Source organism: Myotis davidii, unplaced genomic scaffold (genome assembly GCF_000327345.1).
Source record: "Myotis davidii unplaced genomic scaffold, ASM32734v1 scaffold684, whole genome shotgun sequence".
NCBI classification, from domain to species: domain Eukaryota; kingdom Metazoa; phylum Chordata; class Mammalia; order Chiroptera; family Vespertilionidae; genus Myotis; species Myotis davidii.
Window position 1 is genome coordinate 631,494 of NW_006295564.1, and position 15,726 is coordinate 647,219.

Below are 15,726 nucleotides of genomic sequence, written 5' to 3' on the forward strand. Positions count from 1 at the left end.
TGGCTCGATCCCCTGTAGAGGGCATGCAGGAGGCAGCCAATCAATGATTCTCTCATCATTGGTGTTTCTATCTCTCTCTCCCTTCCCCTTCCTCTCTGAAATCAATAAAAAATATATTAAAAAAAAGAATTTAGGAAGCTTAATCTCTTTTGTCTGTGTAACAGATTAATCAAATTTATTTTTAATTCTAATTATACAATGTATATATACACTATGTAAGGTAAGAACCTACAATCCCAAGACTTAATATTTTATTTATTGATTTTCATTTATTTGTTTTTTAGAGAGAAACATCAAGTTGTTGTTCCACTTATTTATGCATTCATTGGTTGCTTCTTGTATGTGCCTGACGGGGGATCAAATCAACTGATGCTCTAACAAACTGATCTACCCCAGCCAGGCTAAGACGTAATTTAAAAAAAAAAAATTTTATTGATTCTCAGAGAGAGAAGGGAGAGAGAGAGAAAAAAAATAGAGATATCAATGAGAGAGAAACAACAATTGGCTGCCTCCTGCAAGCCTCCTTAACTGGGGATCAAGCCTGCAACCAGGGCATGTGTCCTGACCGGGAATCTAACTGGTTACCTCTTGGTGTATGGGATGACACTCAACCAACTGAGCCACCGGCAGGGCAAGAGTTAATATTTTAATGTACATGACCCGCAAAACAGTTTTTTACTCATTAAATATAAAATGTAAATGTGTGTGTGAATTTTAAAAATGGGATGATATGATACATTTAAAGAAATGTAAGTACCTATTTGGAACATCGATGTTAATGATACATGTTTCTAAAAGTTCTCCATATAGATCTGTGCAAGAAGCAAGAATCCATCTCTGATCATGTGATAAACAGTACCCCACGAAAAGAACATTATATTTCTGTCCAGCTTCTCCAAATGTTTCTCCTAGCTCTGTCTGTTTATCCTTCACTGGAGCCAGAATAAAAGGAGGTGTATAAAGCCGAATACACTCTGGTCTCTGTAAAACAAAAAATTAAGGTACTATGGTACTATACAATCACAGAAAAATCTTTTATTAAAAAGATTTTTATTGAAAATGTGATATATTATCTTTTCCCAATTATAAGATAATTGGAAAATGAGAGCTAAACAGAGAACTGCACTTGGTTTTGCATAAAATCATAAAATGTATAGTTTTTAATAACTCTGGTCATAGAAAGCATACTTACATCAGGACTTTTAAGAGCAGTCTCCATGGCTAAACCTGGACCAAACCCAGTCAATGTTTTCACATTGGTTGATGTCGGAAGGGGTCTCCGGCACTGGGTAAAGGCCGAAAAAGCCAGGGATTTTAAATGCTGGGTATAGATTTGTCTATCTTCATGCTTCACAGGTTGCAACAGGTACTGACAAGGAACAATCTAGGAATTATAGGCAAATATTACAAATGTTAAACTTTGAACAAGTCACAAGAGAATAAAAAGGGCTGTAGGTTTGAAATTCTAAAACTTTTACTAGAAAATTTAAACAAACCAAAATAAAATGATAAACTAAATAATTGTATAGGAATTTAATAGTTAAAATATGGTTAAATTCTTTCTACTTTTACTTGCAACCTGTTTTATTTAGATCCATACTCTAATTTTTGTACTCAAGTTTATGAACTTAAAAACTGGTTTATAAAAACACAAGACGGAGGGAAAATGGTGGAGGTATAAACGGACGTGTCCTGTGCCTTGTCCTGGAGCAGATAAGGGTGAGCAGCTGAAACGGGTAACATACAGCCCGAATAGGCAAAAGTAACACAAGAGAAATATTCAATGTACTTCATGCAATCTTTATTTTCCATTATTACTGTGGTTCCTTTTATTTTTCATTATTATTGACATAATTGCAAAGTCTCTCTTTTATAAACTCTCTTAAGATTTCTAGTATAATATCACTTAAAATAAAATCTACATAACAGAACCTGGCTATACAAAATCAATTTAGGCACAGACTAGTATCTTTGAAACTTCTATCAACATCCAACCGTTTTATATAAATTTTATCTCCAACATTTATCATTCTTACCTGTACAGAAACAGTACTCTTAATATGAGGAGGAAGAGTCTGGACCATTTCCAGAAAGCATCGAAGTAGCCCCAAAGTCCATACATTAGAAGAATTAGTGCTCTCATCTTTATTTTCATATGTAAAAGGATCAATTATATAAACGACAATTGCAGGTGGATAAGTGATTGCATGTGAGTCACCATCTGTGGGGATACCCACTTTATCCCGATCCATCGTGCTAAAATTCAAGGTAGAAATAAGACAGTTAGGAAAGAAGTTGTATTATTCCTTTCTTGGGGAAGCATTAAAAGCAGGTTCTTAATACCTCATCCCCTTTTCAGAGAACCTCTCTAAAATTGAAGGACATCTCTTTTTCTTCAAAGAGAACTATAAACACCATATGTAAAATTTCATGGTGTACGAAGATCCTTGTGTTAAGATATTGCTTTAGAAAGGAATTCTTTAAATCCATAGAGAAGGGGTGGGGAACGCCCAGCCCACGGGCCATAAAAGTCCTAGGAAATCATTTGGTCTGGTTCATAGGTCGACACTCAACCACTGAACCACGCTGGCTGGGTTAGCAGGCTAATTTTTAAGTTGATAATTTTGTATGGCCCACAAATGATGTTATAAATATCCAAATGGTTCTTGGCAGAAAAACGGATCACCACCCATGCCACAGACTATCAAAATTACTAGAGAGCTTACTGCTTAGGCAATAAAACTGAGACAAAGATAAGCTAAATGAGCGGCCCAAGATCCCAAAGCTGGCTAGAAGCAGAGCTAAACTAGAAAGAAATCAGGTTTCCAAACTTACTCAATGTCCAACTACATTTTTAGCTATAAACAGTCATTTCTTACTTCATAACTTCAAAAGTGAATAAGGTTCATTCTTTGATGGTGATATTTTTTTTAAACTCCAAATATATGGAGAGGTTCAAGATAAATGGGTCAACCTGGATAATTAATAGTTTGTTTTTACTCACATAAATGAGTATAGCTTTGGGCAAAACTGCACCTGGGTAGCTGAAAGATGTAATTAAGCTCAGGCTAATCTAACCGAAAAAGCAGAAGGGAAACTCACTCAATACCTTCTTCAGAAAAGGAATGAAGAGAGCTGTCATTATCGTTGTTGTCAAAAACAACTCAAGCGCCCTAGCTGGTTTGGCTCAGCGGATAGAGCATCGGCCTGCGGACTCAAGGGTCCCAGGTTCGAGTCTGGTCAAGGGCATGTACCTGGGTTGCGGGTACATCCCCAGTAGGGGGCGTGCAAGAGGCAGCTGAATCGATGTTTCTCTCTCATCGATGTTTCTAACTCGCTATCCCTTTCCTTTTCCCTTCCTCTCCGTAAAAAAAATCAATAAAATATATTTTAAAAAAAAACAACTCAAGCATTTGGAAGCATTGTGTAAAGTACTTACTGTGCATTATATCCTACTAGTGGCCCAGTGCACAAATTTGTGCACAATGAGAGGAAATTAACTAGAAGAAATATTTTAATATCGCTGTTCACCCTCTCTATAATAGAAGTGTCAACCAAATTCAGGATCGACAATGACAGATTGAAACATGCATGTGATTAGCGCCAGTGAGAGCTTTATATGTGTCACGCATGCATGAGTCAACTTAGCCTTTTATAGCAGCTAATGAAAAGAAAACAGGATTCCACTGAGTCTCCTATCTACCTATTCCAGGACTTCTGTGAGGATCAAATGGGATGAGGCACAGGAAAATGCTTCACAGACATTTGGTTAAAGTGTCAAATGTTTCCACCTGGCTGCAAAGCAAGTCGTGTTCCTGGGCTGAAGAAACTCCAAGGAGGCTAGTTGCTAGAGAGAGGAAGCTGGATGTTGCTATGTGACGCATTACCCGGTGCCCACGGCCACTGTTTCCGGGCTGGCTGGGCTGTGGGCCGCATTTTGCGCCATGGGGTCTCGGCAGCATTGGCTGCAATTTGGTGGGGTGTCCCACTTGGGGGAAGCTCAGTGCTGCTTTGTGGGCACCAGGTCTGCACTGCTGTTTCTCTGTAAATGGCCAGCTCCTGAATTGATCATCTGCCCCCTGGTGGTCAGTGTGCATCATAGTGACCAATCGGATGGACACTTACCATATTAGCCTTTTATATATATAGGTACCTTGCTCCCATTTTACAGATAAGCAAACAGGCTCAGAAAGGTTAGATAACTTTCCCAAAGTCACAAAGCCAGTAAATGGCAGAACTGAGATTTAAATCTTGGTATGACTCTTATGCCTGAAGAGGCTAGTTCAATAGTGACTTTCTAAATCACTGGAGTGACTTGCATAGGCAAATCTACTTGACAGTTTTTCACAGAACAGATTCAAACATCATAGAATAGTTGGACTAAATGGTTTTCAAGGTCTCAGTTCCCAGCCTGAGATTCTAGAAGTCTGTGATAAAGACTTTATGAGAATGCCTGGCTCAGTGGTTGAGTGTTGACTCATGAACAAAGAGGTCACTGGTTTGATTCCTGATCAGGACACATGCCTGAGTTGTGTGCTCCATCCCCAGTAGAGAGTGTACAGGAGGCAGCTGATCAATGTTTCTCTCATAATCAATTTTTCTATCTCTCTCTACCTTCTCCTTCTCCCTTCCTCTCTCTCTAAAAGTCAATAAAAACATATATAAAAGCCTAAGCAACCGTGATGACAGGTTGCTATGATGTGCACTGACCACAGGGGGCAGATGCTCAACACAGGAGTTGCCGCCTGGTGGTCAGTGCACTCCCACAATGGGAGCGCCGCTCAGCCAGAAGCTGGGCTCATGGCTGTTAAGTGCAGCTGCAGCGGTGGGAGTCTCTCCAGCCACCGCAGCAGTGCTACCGGGTGGTGGTGGTGGCAGGTGCAGCGGGGCCAGGATGACTGGCAACGGAGCTGTGCCCAACCCCAGCTGGGCTCCTCTACAGCCACCTGCAGCTTTGGCACTGCTACATCCCTTGGGGGGATGTCGGACTGCCGGGTTTCAGCCCTCGAGGGGTCCCAAATTGTGAGAGGGCACAGGCCAGGCTGAGGGACCCCACCCATGCACGAATCTATGCACCGGGCCTCTAGTAAAAAAACATTATTTTAAAAAAGACTTGCCCTGACTGGTTTGGCTCAGTGGATAGAGCATCGGCCTGTGGACTGACGGGTCCCAGGTTCGATTCCAGTCAAGGGCATGCACCTTGGTTGTGGGCACATCTCCATTAGGGGAGTGTACAGGAGGCAGCTGAATTGATGTTCCTCTCATCAATGTTTCTAACTCTCTATCCCTCTCCCTTCCTCTCTGTAAAACATCAATAAAATATATTTTTTCAAAAATACTCATATCATCTAAGCACCATGTAAATACATTTGTGAACTAAAAAGGCAAATGACAAAGATTTGAAGGCAAATGGATCAATGAGATTAGACAGTAGTTTTCACATTACACGGGGATTCCTGGTGAATTTTTTTAAGCATGTTGGCTCAAACATACCAGCGACATTTGTTAAGACACAGATCCAGAGAGCCAAATTAATCTCTCTCCCTCCCTTCCTCTCTGAAATCAATAGATATATATATATTTTATGTATATATTTTGTTGATTTTTACCCCCTACTGGGGATGTGCCTGCAACCAAGGTACATGCCCTTGGTCGAAATTGAACCCGGGACCCTTGAGTCTGCAGGCCGACACCCTAGCCACTGAGCCAAACTGGTTAGGGCAAATATATATTTTCTTAAAAGATGTTATGAAGAGTCTTCATTATTATAATTTTATAAGTAAAATATTGAACACTTTAAAAACTAAAATTCCACTGATAAGACCAAAAAACTTTGTTTATTCATAATGACTGTTATTTAGACAAAAAGACGCATCAAATATTTATATTTCTGCAAAATTAGTATATTTAAAAGTACCTTTCAGATACATCAGGATGTGGCTGAGTGGGAAGAGAAGATGACTCTCCAGAAATCCCAGCTGTTTGTAGAGCTGATGACTGTTGCCCTCCTAGCTGGCCATTCTGAACTGTACTCGCCTGCGTAGACATGGATCCTGCAGCACTACTGTTCAAACTGCCAAAGGGTGGAAACGAAGGTAGTTTATTTGATACTCCACTATTCAAGTTGGAGGATGATGAAGATGAAGTTGAAGTTGTGGTCAAAGTTGAATTAGCTGTGGCAACTGAAGAAGACATGGTAACACCTGAAGTCACTGTCATAGTGCTGCTCGCTGCAGATGCTAGGGTGGCAGATGGAGTATTAGCATTTCCAGTATTTGTCATCTGAGGTGGAGTAATCAAAGATTGACTTGTAGGGGCAACTAAATTTGGCTGGGAAAGTAGAGAGCTGTCCAATGGCTGGGAAGCAAGATAAGGACCTAAAGATAATAAAAACAGGCAGGGTATTTAATTCTTTCTTTCACTGATTGGTTCTTTATTTATTCAACTACGTGAATAATATCTAATTGATGCTTTTTTGGTAATTACCCTCCCTAAGTTGCTTGCTAAGAATGTAGCATATATAGCTTTCTATTTTCCTACAAACTGAAGAAACAAATTTTAAAAGGATTTGAAAAGGATAAACCAGCATTTTCATACAAAATAAATGGATTTCATGAAAGTATAATAAAATTCTATTTCCTAGGCATAATTAATTAAATATAAATAACAGTACCTAGCAAATTTTATTAAGCCATTCAAAGGGTTCCTAAATCACAAATTAAATAGATATTGACTACACTAGGAGCTACCTAGGTATAAAAAGGAGAAATGTTATCATGAGGTTCAAATTATAGGAATGTCTAATGAGATTCAATATTTTGGTTAAATCTATTTAATCTTTGGATTAAGTCTAAAGTAAGTCCATTGACATTTAATTAAGACTCTTAAAATAAGCAAGTCTTAAATATGTAATTCAGGAATGTTAAAATAAGCATCTTATACAGCTATCATTTTCTTAGTTCCAACAAAGGAATGGTTTTTTTGTGTGTGTTGTACAGGAAACTACAAGTTATTTGCTCTCTAAACCATTAACAAATCAAGAATCTTAATGTTAAAAAGTCTTAATGTTAATAAACTTAAGTAAAAACAAATTCATCAGATCCTACAGAAGCAACAAAAAATTGCTTATAACCCACAATTTCCTTTTACCTGATGGGATCCCTAGTACAGGGATCAGTAAACTTTTTCTATAAAGGGTCAGATTATAATTATTTTAGGCTTTACGGGTCAAAGTCTCTGTCAAAACTACTCAGGTCTGATCTTGTAGCACAAAAGCAGGCATAGGCAGTATGTAAAAAAATGAGCATGGTTGTGTTCTAATAACATTTTATTTACAAAAACAGCTGGAGGACTGGGCCATACATTCTAACACTGGCCTTATATAATAAATGCAAATTCAATACCTAGGTCATATCTGCAGACTTGTGCATAAAGCTTGAGCTTAGAAAATGCTTCATTGTTACCATCAGCTGTCTGAGAAAACCATTCTGCTACCAACTTTTCTGACAGTTTCTTTGATGCAGTAGATCCAACTCTCATGATCCCATCTGTCAACAGTCGAGAAATAGGTCTATGTTGACCTAATCGACAGGACTACAAATATACATACAGAAAGCAGAATTAGTGAAATTATCATAGTATTTAAGTACATATTGTAAAATAAAGCATTTCAGATATTTAAAATAAACTATCACTTATACTTAACATTTGGGATAAGAATATCATGGGTAAAATGGTGCCACAGATCTTTATCTTTTGTACAGTAAAAATCCATTAAACTTCTTTTAAAATTAGAACATTTCCAATGAAATAAAACAAGTAGATAATAATAATGGCACTAGAGCTTTATGACTTGAATAATGAAAACTTGAGGAATACAGAAAAAAGTGAGCATAAAAATGTAGTCATTTTAAGCTGTGAATCTATCCCAATTCATCTATATAAATACACATATCCTTAAGCAAAAGCAAAATAAAAATTAGTATACAGGTACACTATGAATTTGCCAGCTCTCCCCCCAATTCTGTGGGCTATTGATGTCTGTTGCAAGAAGCCTACTATCAAATAAGTTTGCCATACTTGATTAAGAAAATTTAGCCCTCATTGGTTTTGCTCAGTGGATAGAGCGTTGGCCTGCAGACCGAAGGGTCCTGGGTACGATACTGGTCAAGGGCACATGCCCGGTTTGTGGGCTTGATTCCCAGGAGGGGGTGTGCAGGAGGCAGCTGATCAATGATTCTCTCTCATCATTGATGTTTCTATCTCTCTCGCTCTCCCTTCCTCTCTGAAATCAATACAAATATTTTTTTTTTAAAAGAAAATCTAGATAGGATTTCTTTACTATTAAGACTTTCAACAGCTCAAAAAATCTAATATGAATAGTGAACCTCTATATGGTAATATAATACACAATGTCTCCTCAAGCCTATCTAACTACGGAAGTTTTCTCTGGGAAGATTTTGCAGCATTAGTGTTCTATACAACACTCTTTGGGAAATACTTATTTCTACAAAATACACTACATACCTTATATGGAGTTAAGCCAGCACAAATTAACAATTGTAAAAGCAATTTTAAAAACTGGATTTCCAAGCATTTATGGGAAAAGGAAGGTGTAATGAATTAAGACTTTATGTCCCACAGCATTTTAAATTTGCAATCATTGCATTCAGTGATGGACATAACATGAGAATTATAACTTAAAAAAATTAGTCAAGAATTTCAGAAATGAAATAGATCTTATTTCAAAGATCTGGCACAGCTTTATTTTATGTGTGAGGAGAGTGAGGCCGAGTATTAGCACCTGAGGTCCGAGAGAATCAGGACTAGAATTTTTGTAAATGTGATTGTCCTTGGCTATTTGACAGTGCTGCCCTTTGCTTTAGAAAATATCCTCTCTCTCTTTGTTTTGTTGATTTTTAGAGAGTAGAAGGGAAGGGGAGAGACACAGAGAGAGAACCATTGATGTGAGAGAGATACACATCGACTGGTTCCCTCCTGCACATGCCCCGACCAGGGCTAGGGATAAAGCCTGCAATCAAGGTATGTGCCCTTGACCGGAATCAAAACTGGGACCCTTCAGTCCGTGGGCTGATGCTTTATCCACTGAACTGGCTAGGGCAAAACATATTCTCTTAAGTGAGACCATATATATTCTCAACTTTTCCCCCCAGTAAGGCAATTTCCACCATGACCCATGGCGCACACATCTAATTAAGGGTGTGGGTTAAGTCCTGTAAGAATGTAACTGGCTAGTATGAGAGGTAAATGACATCAAAGAACTTGACATCATTACTATTCTGTCCCAATCAACTGAACTGCCCAGTATAATTTATGTTTAAAAATACAAATAATAAGGCAGTTTTAAAATGCCATATTATTTTAGACACCTACCTCATATATTGCAGTAAGATCCCTAAAAAAACTTTTGGCTCCATTTAACAAAGCTTCATTTTCTGGACATAGTACAACATAGGCTATATCTCTTTGAGATCCATAGGGTTCCAGCATAAGTCTCTCCCAGTAAGGGAGAGCAAATGGAGAAAGCACCAGAAAATCATAATCATAACTCAACAAAAACGTGGGGATTGGCAGTGGTTCTGGAGATTCATCAGTTCCTAAATAAGAAAAATATATTTGAAGAAATCATTTAAAAGCAGTATGTCTTTTTTACTGAAATGTCAGAAGTACTAAGTCATTATTAGTAGTAAAAATATGTTATTAAAGACAAAAATACGTAAAGCCAGTGACTGAGGCTTTTCCACAGTTAAGAATTTGCTTAAATGGTCTTTAAAAAGAACATATGACTTATACCTTCATTTAAATGCAAAAAAAATTGATCTGAATAAAAAAACTTAGAAGTATAAAAGAAAACATGGGAGGAGAGTTTTATTTTTAAATCTGGACTGGGGAAAGCCTTTCTAAGCATAACATAAAACCTATCCATTTAAAAACTTATTAATCTGACTATATAAATTTTAAATTTTGGTATAAAGAAAACAATAAAGCCAAATGATTAACAACAAGTTGGAAGAATGATTTGCAATGTATATGAAAAAAGGGTTACTATCCTTACCACATAAAAAGGGAAGTATAACTCTGTAAGAAAATGACCAAAAACCTAATAGAAAAGTGGGTATAGGACATGAACAAAGTTCACAGAAATAGAAATACCTCTTGCACATAAAAAGATGCTCATTCTCATGACAAAGCATTAAAATAATTAATAGCAAACAATTATAACACTATGTGTTAGGTACTGCTTAAAGATCTTTCTTTTTATTAACTCATTTAGCCCTCACAAAAACTATACAAGGCTGATACTAATATTAATCTCATTTTAGATATGAAACACCAGTAATAGAAAAGTTAAGCAACTTGTCCAGTAGTATACAAAGATTGGCAGAAGTGGGATTAGAAACCAGGAAATCTTCCCTCACAATCTATACTATTCTACCTCTCAACTATAATGAAACAACCATTTTCACCCATCTACTTATTCAGCACCCTACTCGTAAAGGTTTGGGGAACAGGCATTTTACTGGTAGGAGTTTAAACTGGTATTATAACGAGTAATTTGGCAATATTTAAAAAATATATACACACATGCTTTACAAGCCAGGCATGTCTGAATTCTAGAAAAATAGTAATAATAATTATGGAAACTGCCCAGCCAGCGTAGCTCAGTGGTTGAGTGTCGACCTATGAACCAGGAGGTGGTGGTTTAATTCCCAAGAAGGGCACATGCCCAGGTTGCAGTCTGGATCTCCAGTGTGGGACATACAGGAAGCAGCCGATCAATGATTCTGTCTCATCATTGATGTTTCTAACTCTCTCTCCCTCTTCTTTCCTCTCTGAAATCAATTAAAAAATATGTTTTTTAAAAATAATGATGGGAACCATCTATCTATCTATAACAGCCAAGGGCAAACTATGGCCCGCGGGCCGGATCCGGCCCGTTTGAAATGAATAAAACTAAAAAAAAAAAGACCGTACCCTTTTATGTAATGATGTTTACTTTGAATTTATATTAGTTCACACAAACACTCCATCCATGCTTTTGTTCCGGCCCTCCGGTCCAGTTTAAGAACCCATTGTGGCCCTCGAGTCAAAAAGTTTGCCCACCACTGATCTATAATAATAAAAGTGTAAATATGCTAATTAAACCGGATGTCCTTTCAGACAACCTTCCAGACAAAGCTGTGGCGGCAGGGGCTGAGGCAGAGGCGGCCACGGCGGCGGCAGGGGCCAGCCCCTTGCACGAATTTCATGCATCGGGCCTCTAGTCTATATATATAAAAAGCTAATATGCAGTATCCCCTCAGGAGTTAGACTGGGAGTTCAATCGCTCCCTATGTGTGCTGACCACCAGGGTGTGGCATGCAACAAAGCAAGGCCCTGGCTGGCAGCCGGGGAAGGAAGGCCCCAGCCAGCAGGTGGAAGGCCCCAATAGGCCCTGATTGCCGGCCAGGCCTAGGGACCTTACCCATGCATGAATTTTGTGCACTGGGCCTCTAGTGTGTCCATTAACAGTAGACTGGTAAGAAAATATCATGTGGAAAGAACAACAGAATACATGCAGCCATTAAAAAGAGAAAAACCTCTTTGTATGTACTGATCAGTAAAAACTCTGGGTATTGTGTTATGTGTGTGTCTACTATTTTGGTGGTATTTTTTAAAATATATTTCTATTGATTTCAGAGAGGGAGAGAGAGAGATAGAAACATCAATGACTAGAGAGAATCACTGATCAGCTGCCTCCTGCACACCCTACACTGGGGATCAAGTCCACAACCCAGGCATGTGCCCTGACTGGGAACTGAACCATGACCTCCTATTTCATAGGTCGAAGCTCAACCACTGAGCCACACACCAGCTGGGCTCATCTCTGATGTTTCTATCTCTCACTCCCTATCCCTTCCTCTCTGAAATCAATAAAAATACATAAGGAAAAAAAAAGAATGTAAAAAGATATAATTAACCTGCACTTCTCACTGAATGTAAAGTTATGTATGGGATTGAAATTATTTAGCTATTAATAAAAGAAGGCAAAAAGGAAATATGAGAAAATCTACTACTTCTGCATAAACATAATGCATTTTAAAACCATGCACAAAAGTCAGAGATTTCAATGTTAAAAACTATCATTCCAGACATATTTTTAAAGCTCCAATTATATCCCACTGTTCAGAGCCAACCTTCAACCAATAATTCATACAAAAAATTTTTAAATATATTTCTATTGATTTCAAAGAGGAAAGGAGAAGGAGAGAGAGAGAGGTAGAACATCAATGATGACAGAGAAATTGGATTGACTGCATCCTGCATGCCCCCTACTGGGGATCGAGCCTGCAACCAGGTCATGTGCCCTTGACTAGAATCGAACGCGAGACCCTTCAGTCCACAGGCCAATGGTCTATCCACTGAGCCAATCCAGCTAGGGCAATTAAAACAATTTTTAATGTTCTTTTTTATTATAGTTAACCATAAATCTACAATGCACATACCATATTGGGAGTATTCATTTGCTACTCTTATCACAACTAGGAAATTTGTCTTTTTTTAAATGAGACCTTGAGAACCTTTATCACTAATATTACTTGCTCCTTTTTACTCCATTTTTTTCATTCAATTTTGTAAAATAATGATTTACAACAAAAGTGGTGCTCAGTCTTTTTAAAAAATTTGGCAGTATGATTCTTTCTACACATAAAATTGTACTGGTAAGTCTCATGTAAAATCAGACCTAAATGAAGTTATTCTTTCTGATGTACCAGTATACTGAATGTTGTAAATGTTCAAAGTAAGAAAAGCTGAGATTGACCTACACTACCTTAAGTCAAGCATATGCCACAAAAAATATTTAAGAAAAACAACTGTGCTTATTCAAATTGGGCATAGAAACTGAGGACTGAAATAAAAGTAGTCAATATACATACTATAAATTACTTACCATAAGAGCCTCGGCCAGCCATTTTATGAAACTGTTGCCAAGTGAGAGGACCTTGAACCCCCCAAGGCCTTACTGTTCTTTTTTTCTGAATAGCATCCTGAAGAACTGGCTGAAGAGATAGGAGCATTCGAAGTATATCCTGTGAGCACTGCATACTCACATCTATAACCATTAAAAAAAGTAAGTAAGAATTCTGCTTGACCTAATTTTATATATCGAAAACGCTAAAGACTCCACCAAAAAACCATTAGAAATAAGTAAAGTGCAGGGTACCAAATCAATATATAAAATAACTGTTGCATTTCTATACTCTAACAACTCTCATCTTCCATCCACAACACAATAGCAAACAGAAAAAGAATCATGTTACTTCTCTACTCAAAACTGTCCTATTACTTCCCATCATGGTTTTTAAAAAAATGTTTTTATTCATTTCAGAGAAAGTGAGGTAGAGGAAGAGATAGAATCATCAACGATGAGAGAGAATCATTAATCGGCTGCCTCCTGCATGCCCCCTACTGGGGGTCAAGCTCACAACCCTTGGGTGCATAGGCTGATGCTCTAAGCCAGCAGTCGCCAACCTTTCAAACCTCACGGACCACCAGTGGTCGGCGGACCACCGGTTGGCGACCACTGCTCTAAGCACTGAGAAACACCAGCCAGGGTATTGGCCAACTCTTAAACTTCATCTCCTACCAGTCTCCCCATCACCCAATTCATCCCAGCAACAGTGACTCCTAAGCATACTACTCACTCAGGGTTTTTTTACTGCCTAAAACACATTCCCCTCGGTTAGCCACAGAGCTAACCCCTACCACTTTATGTAAGTCTTTGTTCAGATGTTGTCCCTCAGAGGTATCTTCTCTTATCCAAACATCTAAAACGTCACACTATTTCCCTGTCCAGGTGGGAGTGTTGTCCTGTACAACAAAAGGTGTGGGTTCGATTTCCCGTCAAAGCACATACCTATATACCTAGATTGTGGGTTCCAGCTCCAGTTGTGGTGTGTACCGGAGGCAACAAGTTGATGTTTCTCTCTCACTTCGATCTCTCTCTCTCTCTTTTCCTCTCTCACTAAAAGTCAATAAAAAAATCATATCCTCCGCTGAGGATAAAAAAATAATAAATGTCACACACTTGTCTTTTTCCACTCCTCTACCTGCTTTTTCTTCAAAGCATTTGTCACTATGTTATATAATTACTTATTTTTCTATTTTTGTATTCTTCACTAAATTACAGGCTCAAAAAGGTTGGGAAATATGTTTGTCCAACACTACTTTATAAAAGAACAGGCTGAGAACATGCTAGGTGCTCATAAGTATTTAATGAGTAAAAGCATGTTGAATACTGCAGACATCTAGCAACTTTCTGCTAATTAACATGTGCAAAGTACCTTTTATACATCTACACAATACATAATTACAAATTTACAATAACCCTACTTTTATTTTGAAATTAAACTAAACTGCTAGGAAATTCTCTCTTTGAAAATTTCATTCTTAAAGGAGTTTTAAGTCCAAATTTAAGTGTCTCTGTTGGCTACCTGGGAAATGCCTTTAATACTTTCTCTTAAGGAAGAAAAGCCAAGTCATACATCTAAAGGAAAACAAACAAAAATTATTCCATTAGCATACTTACCATTTCTTTTGGACCAGGGGTGTAAGCACGAACTTTTCACAAGCACTTCATCAACTTTTCCTCCTGACATGTTATCCATGAACTGACGCCCATGTTCTAATGCAAGGTAGCAATCATTGCAATAGTCCCGCTCTTCAACACGTACCCAATTGCTAACTACACCAATTTTAGGAAAAGGATCTTTTTCTGCTGCTCCAAAGGGTGAAAATAAATTAGTGCACTGATCTTGTAACAGTAATATCAACTCATCAGGCAATTTTTCAGATTCCTTTAGTCCTCCATTAACATGTTCAGTAGTCCTGAGAGCTTCAAAACGTTTTTCTGCTTCTTTGCCACATTCTGTGTTGCGTCCTATGATATCTAATTCATCTTCAAGAAATAATCCTGAATTGTTTCCAAATTTTCTGTTCATAACAGCACTGAAGCCACAGGTACACCTATACTGTGCTTCCTGCGTTGGATCTGGAATGTAAACTCCAACATCGGCACCCTTGATATTCATGTTGCAGACACAGATACAGCAACTATCAAAGTTACAGTCTTTAAACAAATTCATAACTGATTCTGAAAGAATGAGGTTTACATAAAGACTGTGTGCCTCTGGGATGGAAGGAACAGTTGCAGGTTCAACAGAATTAAGGGGTCTGCATGTGGATGGGGTGGAAGCTGGTGAATACAAGTCTGAATTTTCATATTTGACTGAACCTTGGGCACTAGCAGGTCCACCAGCTCCACGAGGAGTCCTTGGAGTCCTGGGAGTCCTTGGAGTTGGGAACCTAGGGGTAGATGGAGAAGGAAGAATTCCTGCTCCACTGTTGCTAGGAGGTGCACTGCTAGGAGGCATCCCAAAAGAAGTATGAGTTTGAGGTGTATAAGCAGGGCCATATTCTTGATCCATTGTACTTCCGTCACTAGCATCACCAGGGTAAAAGAAAATCAAATATATACATAAAGAAACATATTAGTAATGTGAAAAGCAACTGAAAATATTCCAAATGCTTTTCAGTAACAGTGAAAATTATGAAAGCACAATTAGTGCTAAAATTCCAAATACAATTAAAATGCATTTCTGGTTAATATATTCACTCTAGGAGATTACTGTGGGCTGACGACCAACCAATTCCAAAATTATAAAT

General features: G+C 38.1%; 1 protein-coding gene across 1 annotated transcript in view; it reads right to left on the reverse strand.

Moving 5' to 3' along the window:
- Positions 1-15,726, reverse strand: part of MED13 (mediator complex subunit 13) — an 88,899-nt gene that overhangs the window by 12,736 nt on the left and 60,437 nt on the right. The window contains exons 16-23 of the mRNA XM_015568121.1: positions 14,591-15,501; positions 12,953-13,114; positions 9,394-9,617; positions 7,404-7,593; positions 5,918-6,377; positions 2,037-2,256; positions 1,193-1,384; positions 758-981 (exon numbers count right to left, since the gene is read on the reverse strand). Coding sequence (XP_015423607.1) covers positions 758-981; positions 1,193-1,384; positions 2,037-2,256; positions 5,918-6,377; positions 7,404-7,593; positions 9,394-9,617; positions 12,953-13,114; positions 14,591-15,501 — 2,583 coding nt within the window. The remainder of the gene's footprint in view (positions 1-757; positions 982-1,192; positions 1,385-2,036; positions 2,257-5,917; positions 6,378-7,403; positions 7,594-9,393; positions 9,618-12,952; positions 13,115-14,590; positions 15,502-15,726) is intronic.